The sequence below is a fragment of the Chiloscyllium plagiosum genome, unplaced genomic scaffold (assembly GCF_037043375.1).
Source record: "Chiloscyllium plagiosum isolate Xiang-an unplaced genomic scaffold, Cpla_swu_hap1 HiC_scaffold_48, whole genome shotgun sequence".
NCBI lineage: Eukaryota > Metazoa > Chordata > Chondrichthyes > Orectolobiformes > Hemiscylliidae > Chiloscyllium > Chiloscyllium plagiosum.
In genome coordinates, this window is record NW_028270186.1 from 21,772,628 (window position 1) to 21,792,151 (window position 19,524).

The window sequence follows — 19,524 nt, forward strand, 5'->3', positions numbered from 1 at the left end:
ATGTTAATTTTTAATTTAATTAGTACTTGGCCTATCGAATTTATTCACTGGGTAAATCTTTTCTGCGTTGTTGATTTAAATTGAGCAGCAGTGTATACCCCGTGTCATAACAGTTTGGGTGCTCGTCGCTGGGATATGAATTGCTTTAAAAATATTTAAATAGATTTGTAGATACGAAAAATCCCGGCAGATTTAAACATTTGCGGGTTAGTGTCCGAGATCTTAAAACACGACGTAGGTGAGACAATTTGTTTAGTATCGGTGACTTGTTGTGATTAAATTCGTAGTTAGAGAAATGGCACTTAAAATTGCAAAAGCCGTTCTGGGATTTCATGATGATTCTCAATTTTATCAAAAAAGTTCAGAAGGAAAGGAAATGGCCATAATTTTAGAATTAACAAATAAGCTAGATTTGAGTTTAATTAAAGAGAAAAGTAAAGCTGAATTCATGGAATTAGTCAAACACATAGCGATGTAAGAGAAACAGACGCGTGCAATAGAGGTAGGAAAACTTAAATTATCATTAAGGAAAATTGAGTTATAATGTAAACAAAGAGTGAGAAAGGAAAGTCAAAGGGAGAGAAAAAGGGAAAGAAAGAATGAAGGAAGAGAAAAAAGAGCGAAAGACAAAGAGAGAGAGAAGAGGGGGAGAGAGGAAACAGAGAGAGAGAAGGTTCTTGACTGAGCAAAGAGTGAGAGAAGAAAAGAAGAGAGAAAGAAAGAGAGAGGACAAAAAGAGAGAAAAGGGTTCTTAGCTGAGTCGACATTAAACAAATTTTCTCACCTAAGTTTTATTTAAAATAACTTGCAAGTGTTTAAATCTGCTGTGGTTTTTCGTAACTCTGAACCTATTTAAATCTTTCTAAAACAGTTCAGATCCTGGCGACGAGCACCCAAAATGTTATGACACGGTGTTAGAGAATTTGAAATTTAGAAATTTCGACTCAGTCAGCGAAGTCAAGTAAAGAGAATGGAGATTAAAGGAGAGAGTGGTGGTATATATAAATATGTCAAAACTCTGCCGCATTTGAATGAGAAAAATGTTTAAGCATTCTATATTCCATTCACAAAATTGGTTGGCAGATGGAGTGGTCTGAGAATTTATGGGTAATGCTAATTCAGACTAAATTTCTAGGCAGAGCTAGTGAGGTATTTGCTGTACTATCAAATGAAGGGTCAAGAGAATATGAACTGGTTAAACAGGTTATTTTAAGTGCTTGTGAATTGGTATCATTAGCATATGGGCAGCATTCAGAAACACAAATAAGTTACCGGATCAGACATATGTTGAGTTCAAAACAATTAAATCTCGTCATTTTAGTCGATGGAGTCATGCTTTGGAAATGGATAAGACCCGTGAGGCGGTAAGAGAGATTATTCTGCTTGATGAGTTTAAAATACACTTCCAGTGACGGTAATAATTCAGGTGGAGGAACAGAAGGTTCAGAAAGTGAGAAGGGTAGCAGAATTATCAGATGAGTACATGTTGGTGCATAAGACAATCTTCTGGCCAGAATATCGTCCTGTGAGGGATAGAAGTTGGGAGAAGGGGAGATCCTACACTACGAAACCAAGAGCAGAGAGCACTGGGAAGTATTTACCACAGGATCAAAGAGGAACGCAAGAAGGTGGAAAGGAGGTGAATGGCATCAGGCTCCACTGTGGTAAAGTGGGACACGTCACAGTGCTGGTCGTTAAAGAAAGGCACTATGGGAAAAGATGTGGTAAAAGAAGCTAAGCCAGTGATATTAGTAAAGGTAGTAAAGGAGACTCCAAGAAGAGCTGAGGAGCTGCAGGAGAGTGCGTAGCCTAGGCAGGGCTGGGCTGTGCAAGAAGGTTATGCATAGCTTAGTTATACAGCATTTGAAATCCAGTGCATATCATCCTAAATCCCAGGGAGCTATAGAAAGGGAGCGTCAGACATTGAAGACCGTGTTGAGAACATACTGTCAAGATTACCTAAATGATTGGGGTAAAGGCATACCATTCCTATTTTTGCCATTAGAGGTGCCCGAAACGGATCTGCACAGTTCACTTTCTTCGCGTTAATATTTCGTCATGAAGTGAGAGGCCCGTTGAAATTAGTTAAAGAGAGATTGACCGGACCAAAGGCAGAGATCTCGCATTTAGATTATGTATCAGAGAATAGGGAGAGATTAAATACAGTAGATAAGTTAGCTGAACAGCACTTAAAGATGGCACAGTATAGAATGAAGCAGGTGGCAGATAAAAGCTCTGAGACTCAGATGTTTACGTAGGGATGGCATGTTAGTACCAGTGACAGGAGATTCCTTCAAAGCTAGGTTTAATAGTCTCCATCAAATTGTGAAAAAGTTGAGTCAGGTGAACTATCCAGTAAAGATGCCAAGAAGAAAGAAAAGGTATCGGGTATGTCACGTTAACATGTTGAAACCGTATTACTCTAGAAAGCAAGAACGGGAGAAACAGGTGTTAGTTACTGCCCTGCAGAGTAAGGAATCAAATCCAGATGATGTGGATTTTTATGTTCCTCAAAATAGATTGAAAAACGAAGAAATTCGTGAGGAGTGGGACAGGTTAGTAAGCTGTCTCAGGAGCATAGAACGCAGTTGAACGATTAGTTACTGCAGTATAAGGACATATGTAAGATTCAGGTGGGTGGACTTGAAGTAGAAGTAGGGAATACTGTTCCGATAAGACACCACCCCTATTGGCTTAATCCTTTCAAAGCCAGACAGGTCCAGATGGAAGTGTAGGCCATGCTCGACGAGGGTTTCATTGAACCAAGCCAGAACGATTGTAGTTCACCGATTGTCTTGGTTCCCAAACCTGACAGGACTCAACGATTATGCGTGGATTATCAGAATGTCAGTGTTATTAAAAAAAAATATCCACTCCCGAGATTGGTGGATTGTATCGAGACAGTCAAAAAGACAATTACATGACCAAATTCACCTTATTGCGTGGTTGCTGGAAGTAACCTTTATCAGAGACGGCGAAATAAATTTCTGTGTTTGTAACATCAAATGGGCTATATCAGGTAAAAGTGAGGCCCTTTGGAATGAAGAACACACCCGCCAAATTTCAAAGACTCATGAACAGAGTTGTGGCTGAGTTAACAAACTGTGCAGTCTATTTGAATGATGCAGTGATTTTTAGTAACTCCCGAAAAGATCACTTAGTACCTTTTGCAGAGCAATTTGCATGACTAACAGAAACAAAACTGGTGGTAAACTTAAATAAAACTGAAATTCTATAGAAGGTTAAACCCATGGAATGCAAAACCAAAGACAAACAACCTCGAAGAAAGTGGTGGTTCAATTCTTAGGACTCAATGAATTCTTTTGGAAGTTTGTTACAAACTTCAACAGTGTAGTCGCACCATTAAACGATTTGCTGAAGAAGAACAAAAAGCTTTGGCAGACAGAACAATGCCAGGAGGCGCTCAATCATTTTGAATCAATATTAACCACCAAACCAGTTTTAGCTGCACGAAACTTTACGAAATCTTTTGAAGTCACCATCGATGCTCGTCACATAGGAGTTAGAGCCGTACTTCTACAGTTCAATTCCTGATGAAGGACTTTTGCCCGAATCACCCATTTTTCTGCTCGTCGGATCTACCTGACCTACTGTGGTTTTCCAGCATAAGATTCTCAACTTGAACTGCCACTTGGTTACTTTTCCCAGAAGATCAACATCCACCAGAGGAAATATTCCACAATTGATATGGAAATATTGAGTTTGGAACTGGCCTTACAACATTTTCATCTGTATATCATGAATAATATATCGGAAATTGTTGTGTACACGGGTCACAATCCGCTCACTTTCTTCGAACTCTGTAAAGAAAAGAATATAAAACTATTTCCTAGAAGGCTTATTTTACAGACTTATAAGTTAAAGACCACACATAATGCGCGTTGTAAGAATGGAATGACAGATACATTGATTTGAATGATAGAGTTTAGATGAGATTTGGAATTATATAATTATATTTGGAATTATAAAATTATATAATTTGGAATTATATATGTATACACACACACACACATACAGCTATATGGGAAGAAGTTAAGGTGAACTTAACATAAAGTTATGTGCATGTTATTGTAATGTGTTTAAAAAGTGGAAAAAGCCATCCTTTGATCGATCTTTTTTTTTCCTAATGCGGAGGTGTTACGAAGTTGTGGGGGTACTGTATCTTTAAGAGAGTTAAAAACTAGCAATGGCAGCAGCAACTGTTCCCAGTAAGATACAATGTAACATTTTGTCCAGTTACTGGGTAGTTACTTGGGTAGCTGGTTGCCTGGAGACAAATAAAAATAGATTTCATTTAGGCCAAACAGTTTAAATTATATCCCGAAAATACAAAATTGCAATCCATTTCGAATTTAGCTGGATGTCTGAAGGCAAAAATAGATTCTAAATATCACAATCAGTTTAACTTATATCCGAAATGTACCAAACTCAATCCAATTTAAAATCGCTATATTGACAATCTGTAAAGTCATTTAGACAATCTGATGTTTTGGGAGTATAAGACTGGAGAAAAGTGAACAGTTTGGAGGAGAACTGACAAGTCAACATCATCTGCACACTATCTAGAGAATAGGTCTCTTGAAGAGATCTTTATCGGTCAGTAACCTGAGAAGCAGAATTCCCAGGAGGAAGGAAAAAAAAAGACAGGAAGCTCCCTGGTTTTGAGATAAGAAGTTTAGGTTTTTTTAAATCTTAATTGGGAGTTTATCACTCTGGTATAATAGAAGGGAATATAATAGGTAGCTTGGAGGAAGCAGTTTTAAATAGTTGTTAGTTAATTATTATCTGTCATATTTTAAGAAATAAAGTTGTTAATTTTTACTTCAATTAGTTCTTGGCCTATCGAATTTTCACAGATTACTGCATAGCATAAATATTTTCTGTGTTGCTGTGTTAAAATGAGTACGAGGGTCTACCCCGTGTCATAACAGCCAATTTACCAGTCAAGTTGGTTGCATTAAAATAGATAAAATTTAATTTTCTGGACCTCCCACTTAATTGATTATGCCTTCTTCGTTTGGTGTACTGTCCTAGTAGACCTTCCATATCTAGTTGGAACTTGCTTCCATCTTGTGTCCCAGCCTTCTTTCAAATTATTTTTAAAACTCCCCAACAGGCACAGAAAACCTCAGAAAACCTCCCTTCAAGTTTAATGGACCACTTTTCAGATCAGGTAATAATGGTCCAGCCTATCCAATGATCCAAACATCTAAAGTCTTCACTTCCACACCAGCTTTTCGTACATCACATGTTTGACCTACTCCCTATTCCTATATTTCGTAGCATGAAGCACTTGAAGTTTTCCAGAGCTTACAAATTTAGTCATCTTTCGTTTGATCTACTATCTAACTCACTTAGAACCATCTGTCCAAATTGGTTAACTTTGATATCAAACCCCTCAAAATCATCAAAAATGAGGTTTATTTTCATTTCCATTCAGAGGATGCATTCAGCTGAGTCCAGAAGCAACTTCAGTCTCTGTGAGAAGCCCTTTAGGGCAATTCGAAAACCAGTTATCTCCGCAGAAGGGATGGCTTATGGAGACTTCAAATCTGGGAGAGTTTTGTGGCTCACCGTTCCACTACAATACGTCTGAGACAACCATAGCAACAACCTTAGAAGTAACTTAATTGATTGCCCACGAAATCGATGGTAAAGTAAGTGCAGGATCCTAAAAGATGTACGTAAGTTCTTTGGATATGAGAATCTGTGATGCATAGTATCGAAGATTTCATTTTACGATATGATTTGATGTCACTTTAATTGTCTGCTATGTTCAAATACCTTCCTTTTTAAATATTTTAATTTATGTAAGGAATTTAGTGTACTTAAAGAAAATTTGCAATTCGGATAACTATGTTTCAGTGAATAACGACCATCTTAAACAACTAAAAACAAAAGACAAACATATGATCTATAGAGTTAGCTCTGACATTAGAGTGTGACATCTCAACTGAGATCAAACCTAAAATTTGGAAGTGCTCGTGGCTAAAATGACCAGAGTGGCCCTGAGAGCTAGCATTCAGGTATAGTAGACCGTTCAGAATTTAAGAATTATTTTCCCTTGATTGCAAAGGGAATTGAGTACTGGAACAAAGATGATTGTTTCAGGTGTATATTTCACTGGTGAGACCATACCTGTGGTATTGACGGCAGGTCTTGTCCCGAAAGCAATGGAAGGATTTCTGTGAATGGGGATTGCACATGTGGTTCACCAGACTGACTCTGGGAATGTTTGGAATGGTTTGCTCAGGAGATTGGATTCGCAGGGCTTTAGAAGAAAACTGCAATCTTTTGAAAGAAAGCAGTTTCAGAAAGGACGATGCCCCGGCTATGAGTTCTAGAACCAAGGAAAAGCTCAGAATAAATGATTTAAAGTCTGGGTAAGGAGCTCTGACAGCACGGAGACAGGCCCTTCAACACAAACTGGTCTTTGTCAAACTAAATATCTATCCACGCTAACCCCATTTCCCTGCACTTGACCCAAATCATTCTAATTTCATCTTATCCATGTATTTTTGACATGCCTTTGAAGTGTTTTTAATATACCCACCTGAGCCACTTCTGCTGACAGCTCATTCTATTTATGTACTAACCTTTGTGTACAGAAGATGACCCTCATGTTACCTTTAATTCTATCCCATACTAACTTAAACTGATGTCCTCAATTATTCGATTCCCTAATCCTGGGGAAAAGACTGAGTGCATCCATGCCTCTCATGATCTTTTAAACTTATATAAGATACATCCCATGTCTCCTACGCTTGAAAGAAAAAAAAGAAAGTTCTACCTTGACCAGTCTACCTCAATAATGCAGACCATTAATTCCACGCAACATCCTCGTAAATTTCTTCTGTTCTCTTTCCAGTACAATAACATCCTTCCTTTAACAAAGTCACCAAAACTGAACACAAAACTCCAAGTGCGGCCTCACCAACGTTCTGTATAACTGCAACATAACTTCCCGATTCTTAGACGCATTGCCCTGACTGTTGAAGACTAACCTGCCTTATTCGCTACCCTGTCTACCTGTAACTCCACTTTCAGAAAACGGAAAAACTGACCTCCAGGGTCATCCTGTTACACTACATTCCTTGAGGCCCTAACATTCACCATGAAACTCTTGAATTGATTTGAATTTCTAAAATGTGAGAGCTCACATTTCGCTATATTAAACTCCCCATTTGCCATTTTTCGACCAAACGTCCAGTTGCAATTTCTGAGAGCCCTCCTCACTGTCCATAGTACCGCTTATGTTAGGGCCATCTGCAAACTTACTAATCATGCCTTACACATGCTCATCCAAATCATTGTCATAGACAACAGTCAGTAATGGGCCAAGCACTGATCCCGAAGCAACCACTCGTCACAGGTTTCCATACCCACAGGCATCCTTCCACTGTTACACTCTCCCTCCAACCATCAAGACAATTATGTATCCAATTTGCCAGTTGCCCCTGGATTCCATGCCAATTAGCCTTCCAGAGCAGCCTACCATGTGCAACCTTATCAAAGGCCATATTAAAATCCATGTAGACTCAGTTTATCACCATGTCCTCGTCAACCATCCTGGTCACTTCAGAGAACTCTAACAAATTTATGAGGCGTGATATCCCACGCAGAAAACAATGCTGATTGCTTCTAATCAAACCCCGTCTTTCCAAATGCATGTATATCTTATCTTTCAAAATATTCTCAAGTAGCTTAGCCACTGCAGATGCTAAGCCTACTGGTTTATAGTTCCCAGGCTTTTCTTTGCAGCCTTCCATGAATAATGGCATAACATCACAACTCTCAAGTCTTCTAAAACTGTGGCTAATGATGTTGAAAAATATCAGCCAGGGCCCCCGCAATGTCTTCTCTAACTTTTTTATGGTTCTTCGATATATCTGGTGAGTACCAGGAGATTTATCCGCTTTCATCCATTCTAATAGATCTAACACCTCCTCTAATCTGATGTGGACTGTCCCAAAGATATCACCACTAACTTCCCCAAGTTTCCAATTCTTGAAGTCTTTCCATATTAAGCACAGAGGAGGAACCTCATGGTCATAGATTCCTACACTACAGAACCAGGCCCTTTGGCCCAAACTGGTTCATGCCGACCAAAATGTCCTTCCACGCTCATCTGGTTTCGCTGCACTTGGCCCATATCCTTCTAAAGCTTCCCTGTTCATATATTGACAAATGTCTAATAAATGTTCATAATGTATCCACCTCAACCACTTCCACATGCGTACCACCTCTGTTTAAAATGTGGTCACTCAGGTTCATTGTTATACTTTCTCTTCTAACTGATGACCTTTAGCCCTCGATGCCCCATATCTGGGAAAAAGACTGAGTGCATTCACCCTAGCCATGCCGCTCATGATCTTAGACACTTCTATAAAATAGAAGTGACTCCATCCCCACTCCCTCCACCACCACACCCAATCCAGTTACAGGCTCTGCCCCCACTCCGAGGTCAACACCTACACCAGGTTCTAGCTCCCAGCCCTGCCGAGTTTTCACCATCTCCCCAAACCTTCCCCTCACTGAGGACAAACGACCAATCCTCAGGAAAGGCCTTACCTTTATCCCCCCCGTCCACACATCAATGAATTTAATACGCATCGTAACGTCGAACACTTCTACTGATGCTTCCGCCTCCAGAGATTACTTTTACAATCAGGACCCTGGCACACATTCTGAGGACCCTTTCACTCGCCTCCAACACACTCCATCCACCTGGACGCCCTGCGCTGGCCTATTACCTGCCATCAATCTCTTCATTTCCAACCTCTGCCGAGACATTAACCACCTCAATCTGTCTACCCCCCCACTTCAACCTCTCACCCTCACAACATGCAACCCTACACTCCCTCTGCTCCAATCCCAACCTCACTATCAAACCAGAAGATAAAAGGTGTGCAGTGGTAGTTTGGTGCACTGACCTCTACGCCACTGAAGCCAGACAGCAATTCAAAGACACCTCCTCCTATCGACCCTCGATCATTACCCCACCCCCATCACCAAACCATCATCTCCCAGACCATACAGAACCGCATCACCTCAGGAGATCACCCACCCACAGCTTGCAACCTCATGGTCCGGGAACCCCGCACCACCCGATTCTACCACCTTCCCAAGATCCACAAGCCTGACCACCCCGCCCGACCCATTGTCTCAGCCTGTTCCTGCCCCACCGAATTCATACCCACCTACCTCGATACTCTCCTACCCCCCTAGTCCAGGAACTCCCCACATACGTTCGAGACACCACACACGCCCTCTACCTCCTCCAAGCCTTCTGTTTCTCCTGCCCCAAAGCCTCATCTTCACCATGGACATGCAATCCCTCTACACCTCCATCCGCCATGACTAGGGCCTTCAAGCCCTCCGTTTCATCCTCTCCCGACGTCTTCAACAGTACCCTTACACTGACACTCTCATTCGTTTGGCTGAACTGGTCCTTACCTTTAACAATTTCTCCTTCAAATCCTCTGACTTCCTCCAGACCAAAGGGGAAGCCATGGGCATCCATATGGCCCCCAGCTATACCTGTCTCTTTGTTGGCTACGTAGAACAATCCATCTTCCGTAGTTACACTAGCACCACTCCCCACCTCTTCCTCTGCTGCATTGATGAATGCATCGGTGCCACCTCATGCTCCCACAAGAGGTTAAGCAGTTCATCAACTTCACCAACACTTTCCATCTAAATCCTAAATTCACCTGGACCATCTCTGACACCTCCCTCCCCTTCCTGGACCACTCCATTCGATTAATGACGACCGACTTGACACTGACATTTTTTTAAAACCCACCGACTCCCACAGCAAAAAATGCCATCCCGTATTCCCAATTCCTCCGCCTCCGCCATATCTGCTCCCAGGAGGACAGGTTCCACCACAGAACACACTAGATGGCTTCTTTTTTTAGAGATCGCAATTTCCCTTCTCACGTGGTTGACGATGTCCTCCAATGCATCTCATCCACATCCCGCACCTCCAACCTTAATCCCCATCCCTCCATGCTCCCAACAACCCACCCTCCCGTCCTGTCACCCTCCCCTGCCGCCGCAGGAATTGCAAACCCTGTGCCCGCACCTCCTCCCGCACCTCCATCCAAGGCCCCAAAGGAGGCTTCCACATCCATCAAAGTTTCACCTGCACAGCCACCAATGTCATTTATTGTATCCGTTGCTCCCGATGTAGTCTCCTCTACATTGGGAAGACTGGACGCCTCCTCGCAGAGCACTTCAGGGAACATCTCCGGGACACCGCACCAATCAACCCCACCGCCCCATGGCCCAACATTTCAACTCCCCCTCCCACTCTGCCGAGGATATGCAAGTCCTTGGCCTCCTCCACCGCCACTCCCTCACCACCCGACGCCTGGGGGAAGACCACATCAACGTCCACCCATGAACACTTCAACCCCTGGGCATCAATGTGGACTTCACCATTTTCCTCATTTCCCCTCCTTTCACCTTACCTCAGTTCCAACCTTCCAGCTCAGCACTGTCCTCAAGACCTGTCCTAACTGCCAATCTCCCTTCTCACCTATCCGCTCCTTCCTTCAACCTGACCTATCACCTCAATCCACACCCCCATTCACCTATTGCACTCTTCGCTATCTGCTCCCCAGCCCCAACCTGCCCCATTTATATCTCCACCCTGGACGCTTCCTGCGTCTATTCCCGTTGAATGGCTTTGCCCGTAACGTCGAGTTTCCTGCTCCTCTGATGCTGCCTGACCTGCTGTGCTTTTCTAGCACCACTCTGATCTAAACTCTGGCTTCCAGCATCTACAATCCTCACGTTTACCTACTTCTATAAAATACTCCCGCAGTCTCCTAGCCTTGAAAGAAAGAGTTCTTGCTTATCTTACCTCTCCCTATGACGCAGGTTGTTGATGCCTGGCAACATCTTTGTAAATGTCTTCTGCTCTCTTTCCAGTTTAATAACATATTTCCCATAGCAAAGTGATCAAAGTTGAAAGTGCAGTCTCACCAACGTTCTGTGCAATTGCAAGATATATTCCCATCATCTATATCCAATGCCCTGACTAATGACGACCAGTATGCCAAACCCCTTCTTCACCTACCTGTTACTCCATTTTCAATTAAACGTGCACCTGAATTCCAAAATCCCTCTAATCAATTGAATTCTTCACTAGATGATGATGAATCGTTGGAATTCTTTCCCCTAGATAACAGCCAAAGCTCAATAATTAAGTACTAGCAAGACATGGCACATAGATGATCGGCCATGATTGGAAACTGGGGAGAACATGAAAGGAAAGCATTTCACATATCCCTAACTACTCACCATTTCCTTTCCATTATAGCAACCGTTATCCCGTGTTCAGGCTATCTCTGGCAACTTAAGCCATGAATTGCAGTGTGCAAATTGCCTTGTAATTGCACGGTTGATTGCCTGCCTTTCTGAAACAAATCTCTGTGTTTGTTACTGCCCATCCTCTGCAAAACTTCTGTGGCTTGACTATTATCTCCATTAATTCCTTTACCAGCTCTCGTGTTCGATCAAGGGAAATACATCTTATTTTTTTCGGACAAAAAGCATTACATTCAAATGAGTTAAATTAAACTTGTTTGTTTAGTCACTGTCACTAACATCATTGCCTAAGGATCATAATTATGCAACTGGGAGGATGGAGTTTACTTAATAAAATGGTACATCTTTCGATATCTTTGCCACAGTGTTAGTTCCAGCAGCATACCCGGATATAACAATGTCAGCAGAGACAGGGATTGAAATTCGCAATCAGAGAATTGTAGATTTCGGCGATGCAACAATGCACTAGACTCCGGCAGCAATAGATTGGAATCGGGCAACAGTTGTTTGGAATATGAGAACAACAGATTGGAATGGTACAGCAATAGTTCAGAATATGAGCGCAATGGATTGGAATGGTAAATCAATGGGGAGGGGTTTTAATGAGGTGTTGAATCATTTTGCTGCAGATTTTCTTCAGATGCGACTGACGCTTCGCATTCGAAGGGTCCTCCAGATTATGCAAGTAATTTATTATCCCTTTCTCGCTATTGTTGGGGTTCCGGGTGAGTTTCGTATTTTTAAATGATATGGCTTTTACTTCACAAGCCTTGCTGCTGTTGGTGTTTCTGGTGTTCATTCTATACACACTCTTGGTAAATGCATTACTGTGCTTGAAATTTACTTGCTGTACTGTGCTGTCTGTAGTGTCCCTGACTAATTTCTGTGTCCCATTATTCGATCTGTAAACTCAAGTTTCTTACTTTCCTTCGTGAGTAATCACTAACTCAATACTTTAGTATCCATACTGTTGAAGACATTGATCAACGAAAATCATTTTTAGTTGAAACTATCAATGTGTAACCATTGGCATCCTGATGAACCCAAGGCAATGTGGCAAAACTGAGATTTCACACACTTCAAAATGTTATTCATTCAAAAATGCCTTGCATTGTCCGAATACCTATTCTCACTGCATCCTCCTGAAGTCTCATTCTAACCTCCTCAAGTGCAAACAGAAAAAGATGGAGCAAAACCAACGGATTTAGAGATACCCAGGGCACCCACCAAAGTTGACAGTTAGACTCTGATCTGATTATTCCTCCCATTCTCGAAAGGAATTCCGATATTGCATCGTTACATTTTGATGCCGTACCGTCGGCTTTGAAGATGATGTTTAATTGAAACAACGAAAAAAATGAAATGTGGAAATACGTATGTAAAAATCTAAATTAGGGAATTTTCCTTTGAATACATTGCCCATGTCATTTTCGATAGCTATATTTATGGGTTTGAAAGATCCTGCCTAAGGTGCAGGATGTATTGTTGCATTGTATTTTTTAGATGATCCATAATGAACCTAATGAGCGTTACTCATGGATGGAATCAATGTTAAAGCTTTTAGCTGGGATTGAAATAAGTGGGCTATTTTGTCCTGAATTGTGTCAAGTTGTTGAGTGATGCACACATCCAACAAAGTGCGAATTACTTCATCACACTCCTGATCAAAGAAAGTGACTGAGTTCCCTGTGCAAGGCGGCAAGCATTCGCTGACAGCATCTGCTCGAGGAGAGATCAGAGAAAGTCATTTAGTCTTTTTACAATAGTCGAACACTGGGTCAATAATTACTAGACAGGGTAGAGGTTCAGGCTGAACAATGCAAAATCAACCAGCAGTATTCGGTAATTTGAGGAGAAGGAGATCACTGACAACGACACCATGTTACAGGAAAATATAATTTCCAACAAATTTGGGACACTAATTAACTTACTGTTTGCAGTGCTACACCCACACCTCCTTGTGATTTATAACATTTGCTGCAATATTCGTTACGATTATAAGAAATATTTTAGGCCTACAGCAATGTTTAATTAATCTTATATTTTCTCGTCATGCTCAAACTATGTAGTGGTGATCACTGGCTCCAACAGATGACCCTCATTCTGGTGCAAACATTTACACATCTCAATCAGGACTTAGTTAAATTGGTCTGTGGGGTGTGAGTAGAGTCAATAACTTCATTGTTTGCTTTCTTCACAGCTAATGTAATAACAATCGCGATCTTGTCCAAGGGAAAGTGCGGTCTCTCCCAAAACATCTCTCACTACCTGGTGGCCATGGCAGTTGCAGATCTCCTGGTTATTATTATTGATCTCATATTGCGACGCATTCCACTTGTCTTTATGGAAGAGCATCATTTCTTACAAGTCATCCCTGTGTGTAATATTCATGCTGCCCTTCTTTACGCAGCCACTGACTGTTCTGTCTGGTTCACAGTTAATTTTACTTTTGATAGATTTGTGGCCATTTGTTGCCCGAATTTGAAATCTAAATTTTGCAATGTTAAAACAACGGCTGTGGGTCTGGCATCAGTGACTGGATTGAGCTGCTTGAAGAATATTTTCTGGTATTTTATGTTTAAAAGTCAGTATAATCACAGGAACAGACCCTGGTTTTGTTGCTTAAAACCGAATGTCAAGTTTTCTCCAGTCTGGGGAGCAATTGAGTTACTTCATTACATTTTAACCCCTGGAGTTGCCTTTATTCTCATACTGATTTCCAATATTTTATCGGTCAGACACATTACTATAACCAGCAAAGCCCGCATGAGACTCCACCATCAGAATAATAGAAAGAGCACAAGAGACCTAGAGTTGAGGAGTCGTAGGAATTCCATCATTTTGATGTTTCTTATCTCGGGAAATTTCATTCTCTTATGGTCAGTGTCGATGGTATATTCCATAAATTGGCGAATGGTAATTTTGGGATATGAGTCTATCCACCTACATCCTTTTGTAATGGAACTGGGGTATATGCTTCAGATGCTCAGTTGCTGCACAAACACCGCGATTTATGTCATCACACATGCGAAATTCAGAGAGCAATTGAAGTATATGTTGAACTATCCTTTCATTCCAATTGTCAAATATGTTAAACATTAAGTCGGACAAAAAAGCTGCACCACCAGAAATCAATTCTGCACTCATTTTTGTCCAATGACCACTCCTTAGTTTCCAGTCTGCAAAAAGATTTGGATTAATGCTATATCTCCCATACCTGTGACTTCGTGTCTCTATTTTCGAATTCCTATCTATGCCTATGCACTTCTTTGTTTTGTTATTTATCTAAGTGTGTGCGTTTGAATGAGTATTTGCAGAAGAACGTTAGGTCAAGAATCAGGTGTAGTAGCAGCTGCACGACTTAAGAGTGATCATAACATGACAAAATTTCACATTTGAGGGTGAAACCATGGACATGAACATGATACTTTAAAATTGCAAAATAGAAATATAGACCCATAAATGCACAAATGCGTGCCATAGACTAAAAAGCAAGTGATAAGTTAACATGGAAAATAAGCAGTATCAGACATTTCTTAATTGCCAAAAGGAATGCATGTTACCGAGACACTCATTGTTGGATATATAATCTGTGACTAACTTTGTAACGTAAGGATCATATCAGCGTGAATGAAACTGTGGACAATGCTTCGAGACTTACGAGTAGAAGTTTTTGTTTAAAAATTAACAATCAATGGCAAAAAAGAGAGGGAGCAAAAAATGCAAACTAGCAGGAAATAGTTTTGAAAAGAAGATGATAAGTGCTTCTATAAGGTAAGAGAAATGATGAGAGTAGATAAAGCATATGTTCAACATGGAGTGGTTGGAACTGTAGACGTAAAATGGTAAAGGAGGTAATGGTGTATAGGTGTTGATCAAATATGGTGTTTCTGCCTTTATGTATGAACTGCCCAAAACATTAGAAATTCAGGCATCAAATCAGAAGGAAGGACCGAAAACAATCATTTTTGCTGTCTTTCATTGTAGTGAAAGACATTTAGTGCAATTGTCTGGGAATGAAGCAGGATAAGGGCCGACAGAATGATTCTCTGTTGAATAGTCAATGCAAACATCATAGTTCGAACAGTCCTTCTGTTCTGTAGAAGTTCTTTGCTTCAGTGCTAAAGGCTGAACCAGCCTCATCAACTCCTGTCACTGATCATGAATCCACCTCCCATCGAGTGTCTTCAATCTCCCACTCATGGTCCTGCATCTGGAGATTATTCTTGGACAAAAAGAAAGTGGAGTTGCGAATAGTCAGAATAATGAAGAATACTTGCCATAATTGGTTCGAATGCTTGCCTTAACTGGTTAGTACATAGAGTCATAGAGATGTACAGCATGGAAACATACCCTTCGGTCCAACCCGTCCATGCCGACCATATATCCCAACCCAATCTAGTCCCACCTGCCAGCACCAGGCCCATATCCCTCCAAACCCTTCCTATTCATATACCCATCCAGATGCCTCTTAAATGTTGCAATTGTACCAGCCTCCACCACATCCTCTGGCAGCTCATTCCATACACGTACCACCCTCTGCGTGAAAAAGTTGCCCCTTAGGTCTCTTTTATATCTTTCCCCTCTCACCCTAAACCCGTGCCCTCTAGTTCTGGATTGCCCCACCCCAGGGAAAAGACTTTGTCTATTTCTCCTATCCATGCCCCTCATAATTTTTTAAAACTCTATAAGGTCTCCCCTCAGCCTCCAACGCTCCAGGGAAAACAGCCCCAGCCTGTTCAGCCTCTCCCTGTAGCTCAGATCCTCCAACCCTGGCAACATCCTTGTAAATCTTTTCTGAACCCTTTCAAGTTTCACAACATCTTTCCGATATGTTGGGTTGTCATGTTATATTTGCACAGGGAATTGGTTAGGCCACTTTCTGATTACTGCATGCAATTCTGCTCGCTCTGCTGTAGGAAATACGTTCCTAAACTTGAGAGAGAAAAGAAAAGGTTTACAATGATGTGATCAGGACTACACATTGAAACAGAGGGAGGGGCAGAAGAGAGTGGGGCACTTTCCTGTGGAGCGTGGAAGTTGAGGCATTGATTTTTCATGAGTTGCGTGGAAGTCGTTTTACCAAGAGTGGGTGAGTACAAAATTAGAAGGAATGTGTCCAAGGTGAAATATTTTAAAAAGTCATGGGATGTAAATTGTTTAGTGAGAGGTTGGTGTTTGTGTAGGATGAGTTCCCAGAAGAAGTGGTGTAGGCAGGTAAAATTGCAACACTTGAAAAGCACCTGGATGGATGGAAGAATAGAGAGGACTTCAACAGATATAGGTAAAATACAAATAAATGGGATTAGATTAGACTGGGTTATCTCGTTGACCTGCATGAGTTGGAACGAAGGGTCCGTTTCCATGCTTTATGACTCTATTACTCTATCCGTGTCCATACTCACTTGGCCCTCTTTTCTGCTGCACTACCCCTTTCCCTTCGATCACTTCGTTCTTTCGTGACCCCTTTTCCTATTCTTCACTTCTCCCAATTCTCTCCCCACTTGTACTTTCCTTCAAACTTATGCCTTTTGGCTTCATCCCAACATCCATTTGTTCTCTGTTCCCTGCTTCCCGGCGGCACCTCCCCCCCCCCCTCCACATGACCTCATCAGCATCTCCACACATCCCCCTCCTCATCGCCCAAGTAGAATGCCATCGAGAACCAGAATCAGCAGAAAATGTGGAACAAAAATCACAAATATGATGATGCAATGTCATCACAGGCGTGGGAGGTTGCATAATAACAAGCAACAGGAACCCCTTGTGCTAAATAGCCTTTTTCTATGCTCTCTGACGCGAAGTTTGCTGGATTGCACTGGATTATTGCTGTGGAACTTGCAAACAGGTAGTAGTCAGGGTCCATGAGCAGCCAATGAGATGGCAAAATATTTTATCAGGGCAACATGCTAACATAGAGTCATGGAGATGTACATCACGGAAACAGACCACTCGATCCATCACATCCATGCCTAACGGATGTCCCCCCTTCCCCCCCAATCTATTCCCATTAACACTTGGGCCATATCTCTCTAAACCCTTTCTACTCATATACCCATCGAGATACCCAATAATTGTTGCAATTGTACCAGCCTCTACCACTTCCTCTTGCAGCTCATTCCACCCACTGTTTGAATATGTTGCCCTTTAAGTCCATTTTATATCTTTGCCCTCTCATCTAAACCTTAACCCTCTAGTTCTGGACTCCTCCAACACTGGGAAAAGACTTATCATATCCATGCCCATCATGATTTTATTAACATGTATGAGGTCACCCATCAGCCTTCGACACTCCAGGGAAAACAGCCCTGGCCTATTCAGCCTCTCCCTTCAGCTCAAATCTTCCAACCTTGGCAACATGTTTGTTAAGCTTTTATGAGCCCTTTCAAGTTTCATAATCCTTCCGATAGGAAGGAGACCAGAATTGCATGAAATATTCCAAAAGTGGCCTAACCAACGTCCTATGCATCTGCAATATGACCTCCCAACTCCTCTACTAAATGCTTTGACCAATTGAGGAAAGCATACCGAACGTCTTCTTCACCATCTTGTCGACCTGCGACTCCATTTTCCAGGAGCTATGAACCTGCATTCCAAGGTCTCTTTCTTCAGAATCACTCCCTCGGACATTATCATTAAGTGTAGAAGTCGTGCTAAGATAAACTTTCCCAAAATGCAGTACCTCCCATTTATCTAAATTAAACTCCATCTGCCACATCTCAGCCCATTGGCCATTCTGATGAAGATCCAGTTATAATCTGAGGTAACTGTCTTCGCTGTACTCTACACCTTCAAATTCAGTGTCATCAGCAAAATTACAAACTGTACCTCATATGTTCATATCCAAATCTTTGATATAAAAGACGAAAAATAGTGGACCCAGCACAGATCTTTGTGGCACTCCACTGCTCACAGTTGTCCAGTCTGCAAAACAACCGTCCACCACCACACTCTGTCTTCTACCTTCGAGCCAATTCTGAATCCAAATGGTTAGCTTCCCTGTATTCCATAAGATCTAACTTTGTGAAACGGTTTCCCATGGGGAACCTTGTCGAACGCCTTACTGAAGTCCATATAGATCACATCCACAAATAAAAATGCGGAATATAGGTTTAACGGTAGGGTTCTTAGTAAGGTGGAGGAGCAGAGGGATCTTGGGGTCTATGTTCATAGATCTTTGAAAGTTGCCATTCAGGTGGAGAGAGCTTGTAAGAAGGCCTATGGTGTATTAGCGTTCATTAGCAGAGGGATTGAATTCAAGAGTCGTAAGGTGATGTTGCAGCTGTACAGAACATTGGTAAGGCCACATTTGGAGTACTGTGTGCAGTTCTGGTCGCCTCATTTTGGGAAAGATGTGGAAGCTTTGGAGAGGGTGCAGAGAAGATTTACCAGGATGTTGCCTGGAATGGAGAATAGGTCGTACGAGGATAGGTTGAGAGTGCTAGGCCTTTTCTCATTGGAACGGCGAAGGATGAGGGGTGACTTGATGGAGGTTTATAAGATGATCAGAGGAATAGATAGAGTAGGCAGTCAGAGACTTTTTCCCCGGGTACAACAGTGTTACAAGGGGACATAAATTTAAGGTGAAGGGGTGGAAGGTATAGGTGGGATGTAAGGGGTAGGTTCTTTACCCAGAGAATGGTGTGGTCATGGAATGCGCTGCCTGTGGGAGTGGCAGAGTCAGAATCATTGGTGATCTTTAAGTGGCAATTGGATAGGGATAGGTGCTTAAGCTAGGACAAATGTTCGGCACAACATCGTGGGCCGAAGGGCCTGTTCTGTGCTATATTATTCTATGTTCTATGTTCACCCCTCTGACCTCATCAGCCACCTTTGTAACTTTTTTAAAAATCTCAGTCAAATTTGTGAGAAATTATTTCCCATGCACAGAGTCATGTTCACTATCCCTAATCAGTCCTTGCCTTTCCAAGTAAGTGCAAACACTTGTCTGTCAGGAGTCTATCCAACAACCTGCCCAGCACCAACGTGAGGCTCACTGTGTATAAATGGCTTGTCCTTACCACCTTCCTTAATTACTGGCAACATATTAACTTATCTCCACTCTTCTGGCACCTCACCTGTGACTATCAATGATACAAGTACCACAGCAAGAGGCCCAACAATCACTTCTCTAGCTTCCCATAGGTTACACCTGATCAGGTCCTG

The 19,524-nt window shown here is 41.8% G+C and overlaps 1 protein-coding gene across 1 annotated transcript; it reads left to right on the top strand.

Moving 5' to 3' along the window:
- Positions 1-2,738: 2,738 nt before the first annotated feature.
- On the top strand, positions 2,739-14,460 carry LOC148135745 (uncharacterized). The gene is made up of 3 exons (XM_087984341.1): positions 2,739-2,846; positions 11,828-12,083; positions 13,559-14,460. Exons 1-3 carry the CDS (start codon positions 2,739-2,741, stop codon positions 14,458-14,460), a joined length of 1,266 nt encoding a protein of 421 aa, XP_087840467.1.
- The last annotated feature ends 5,064 nt before the right edge of the window (positions 14,461-19,524 follow it).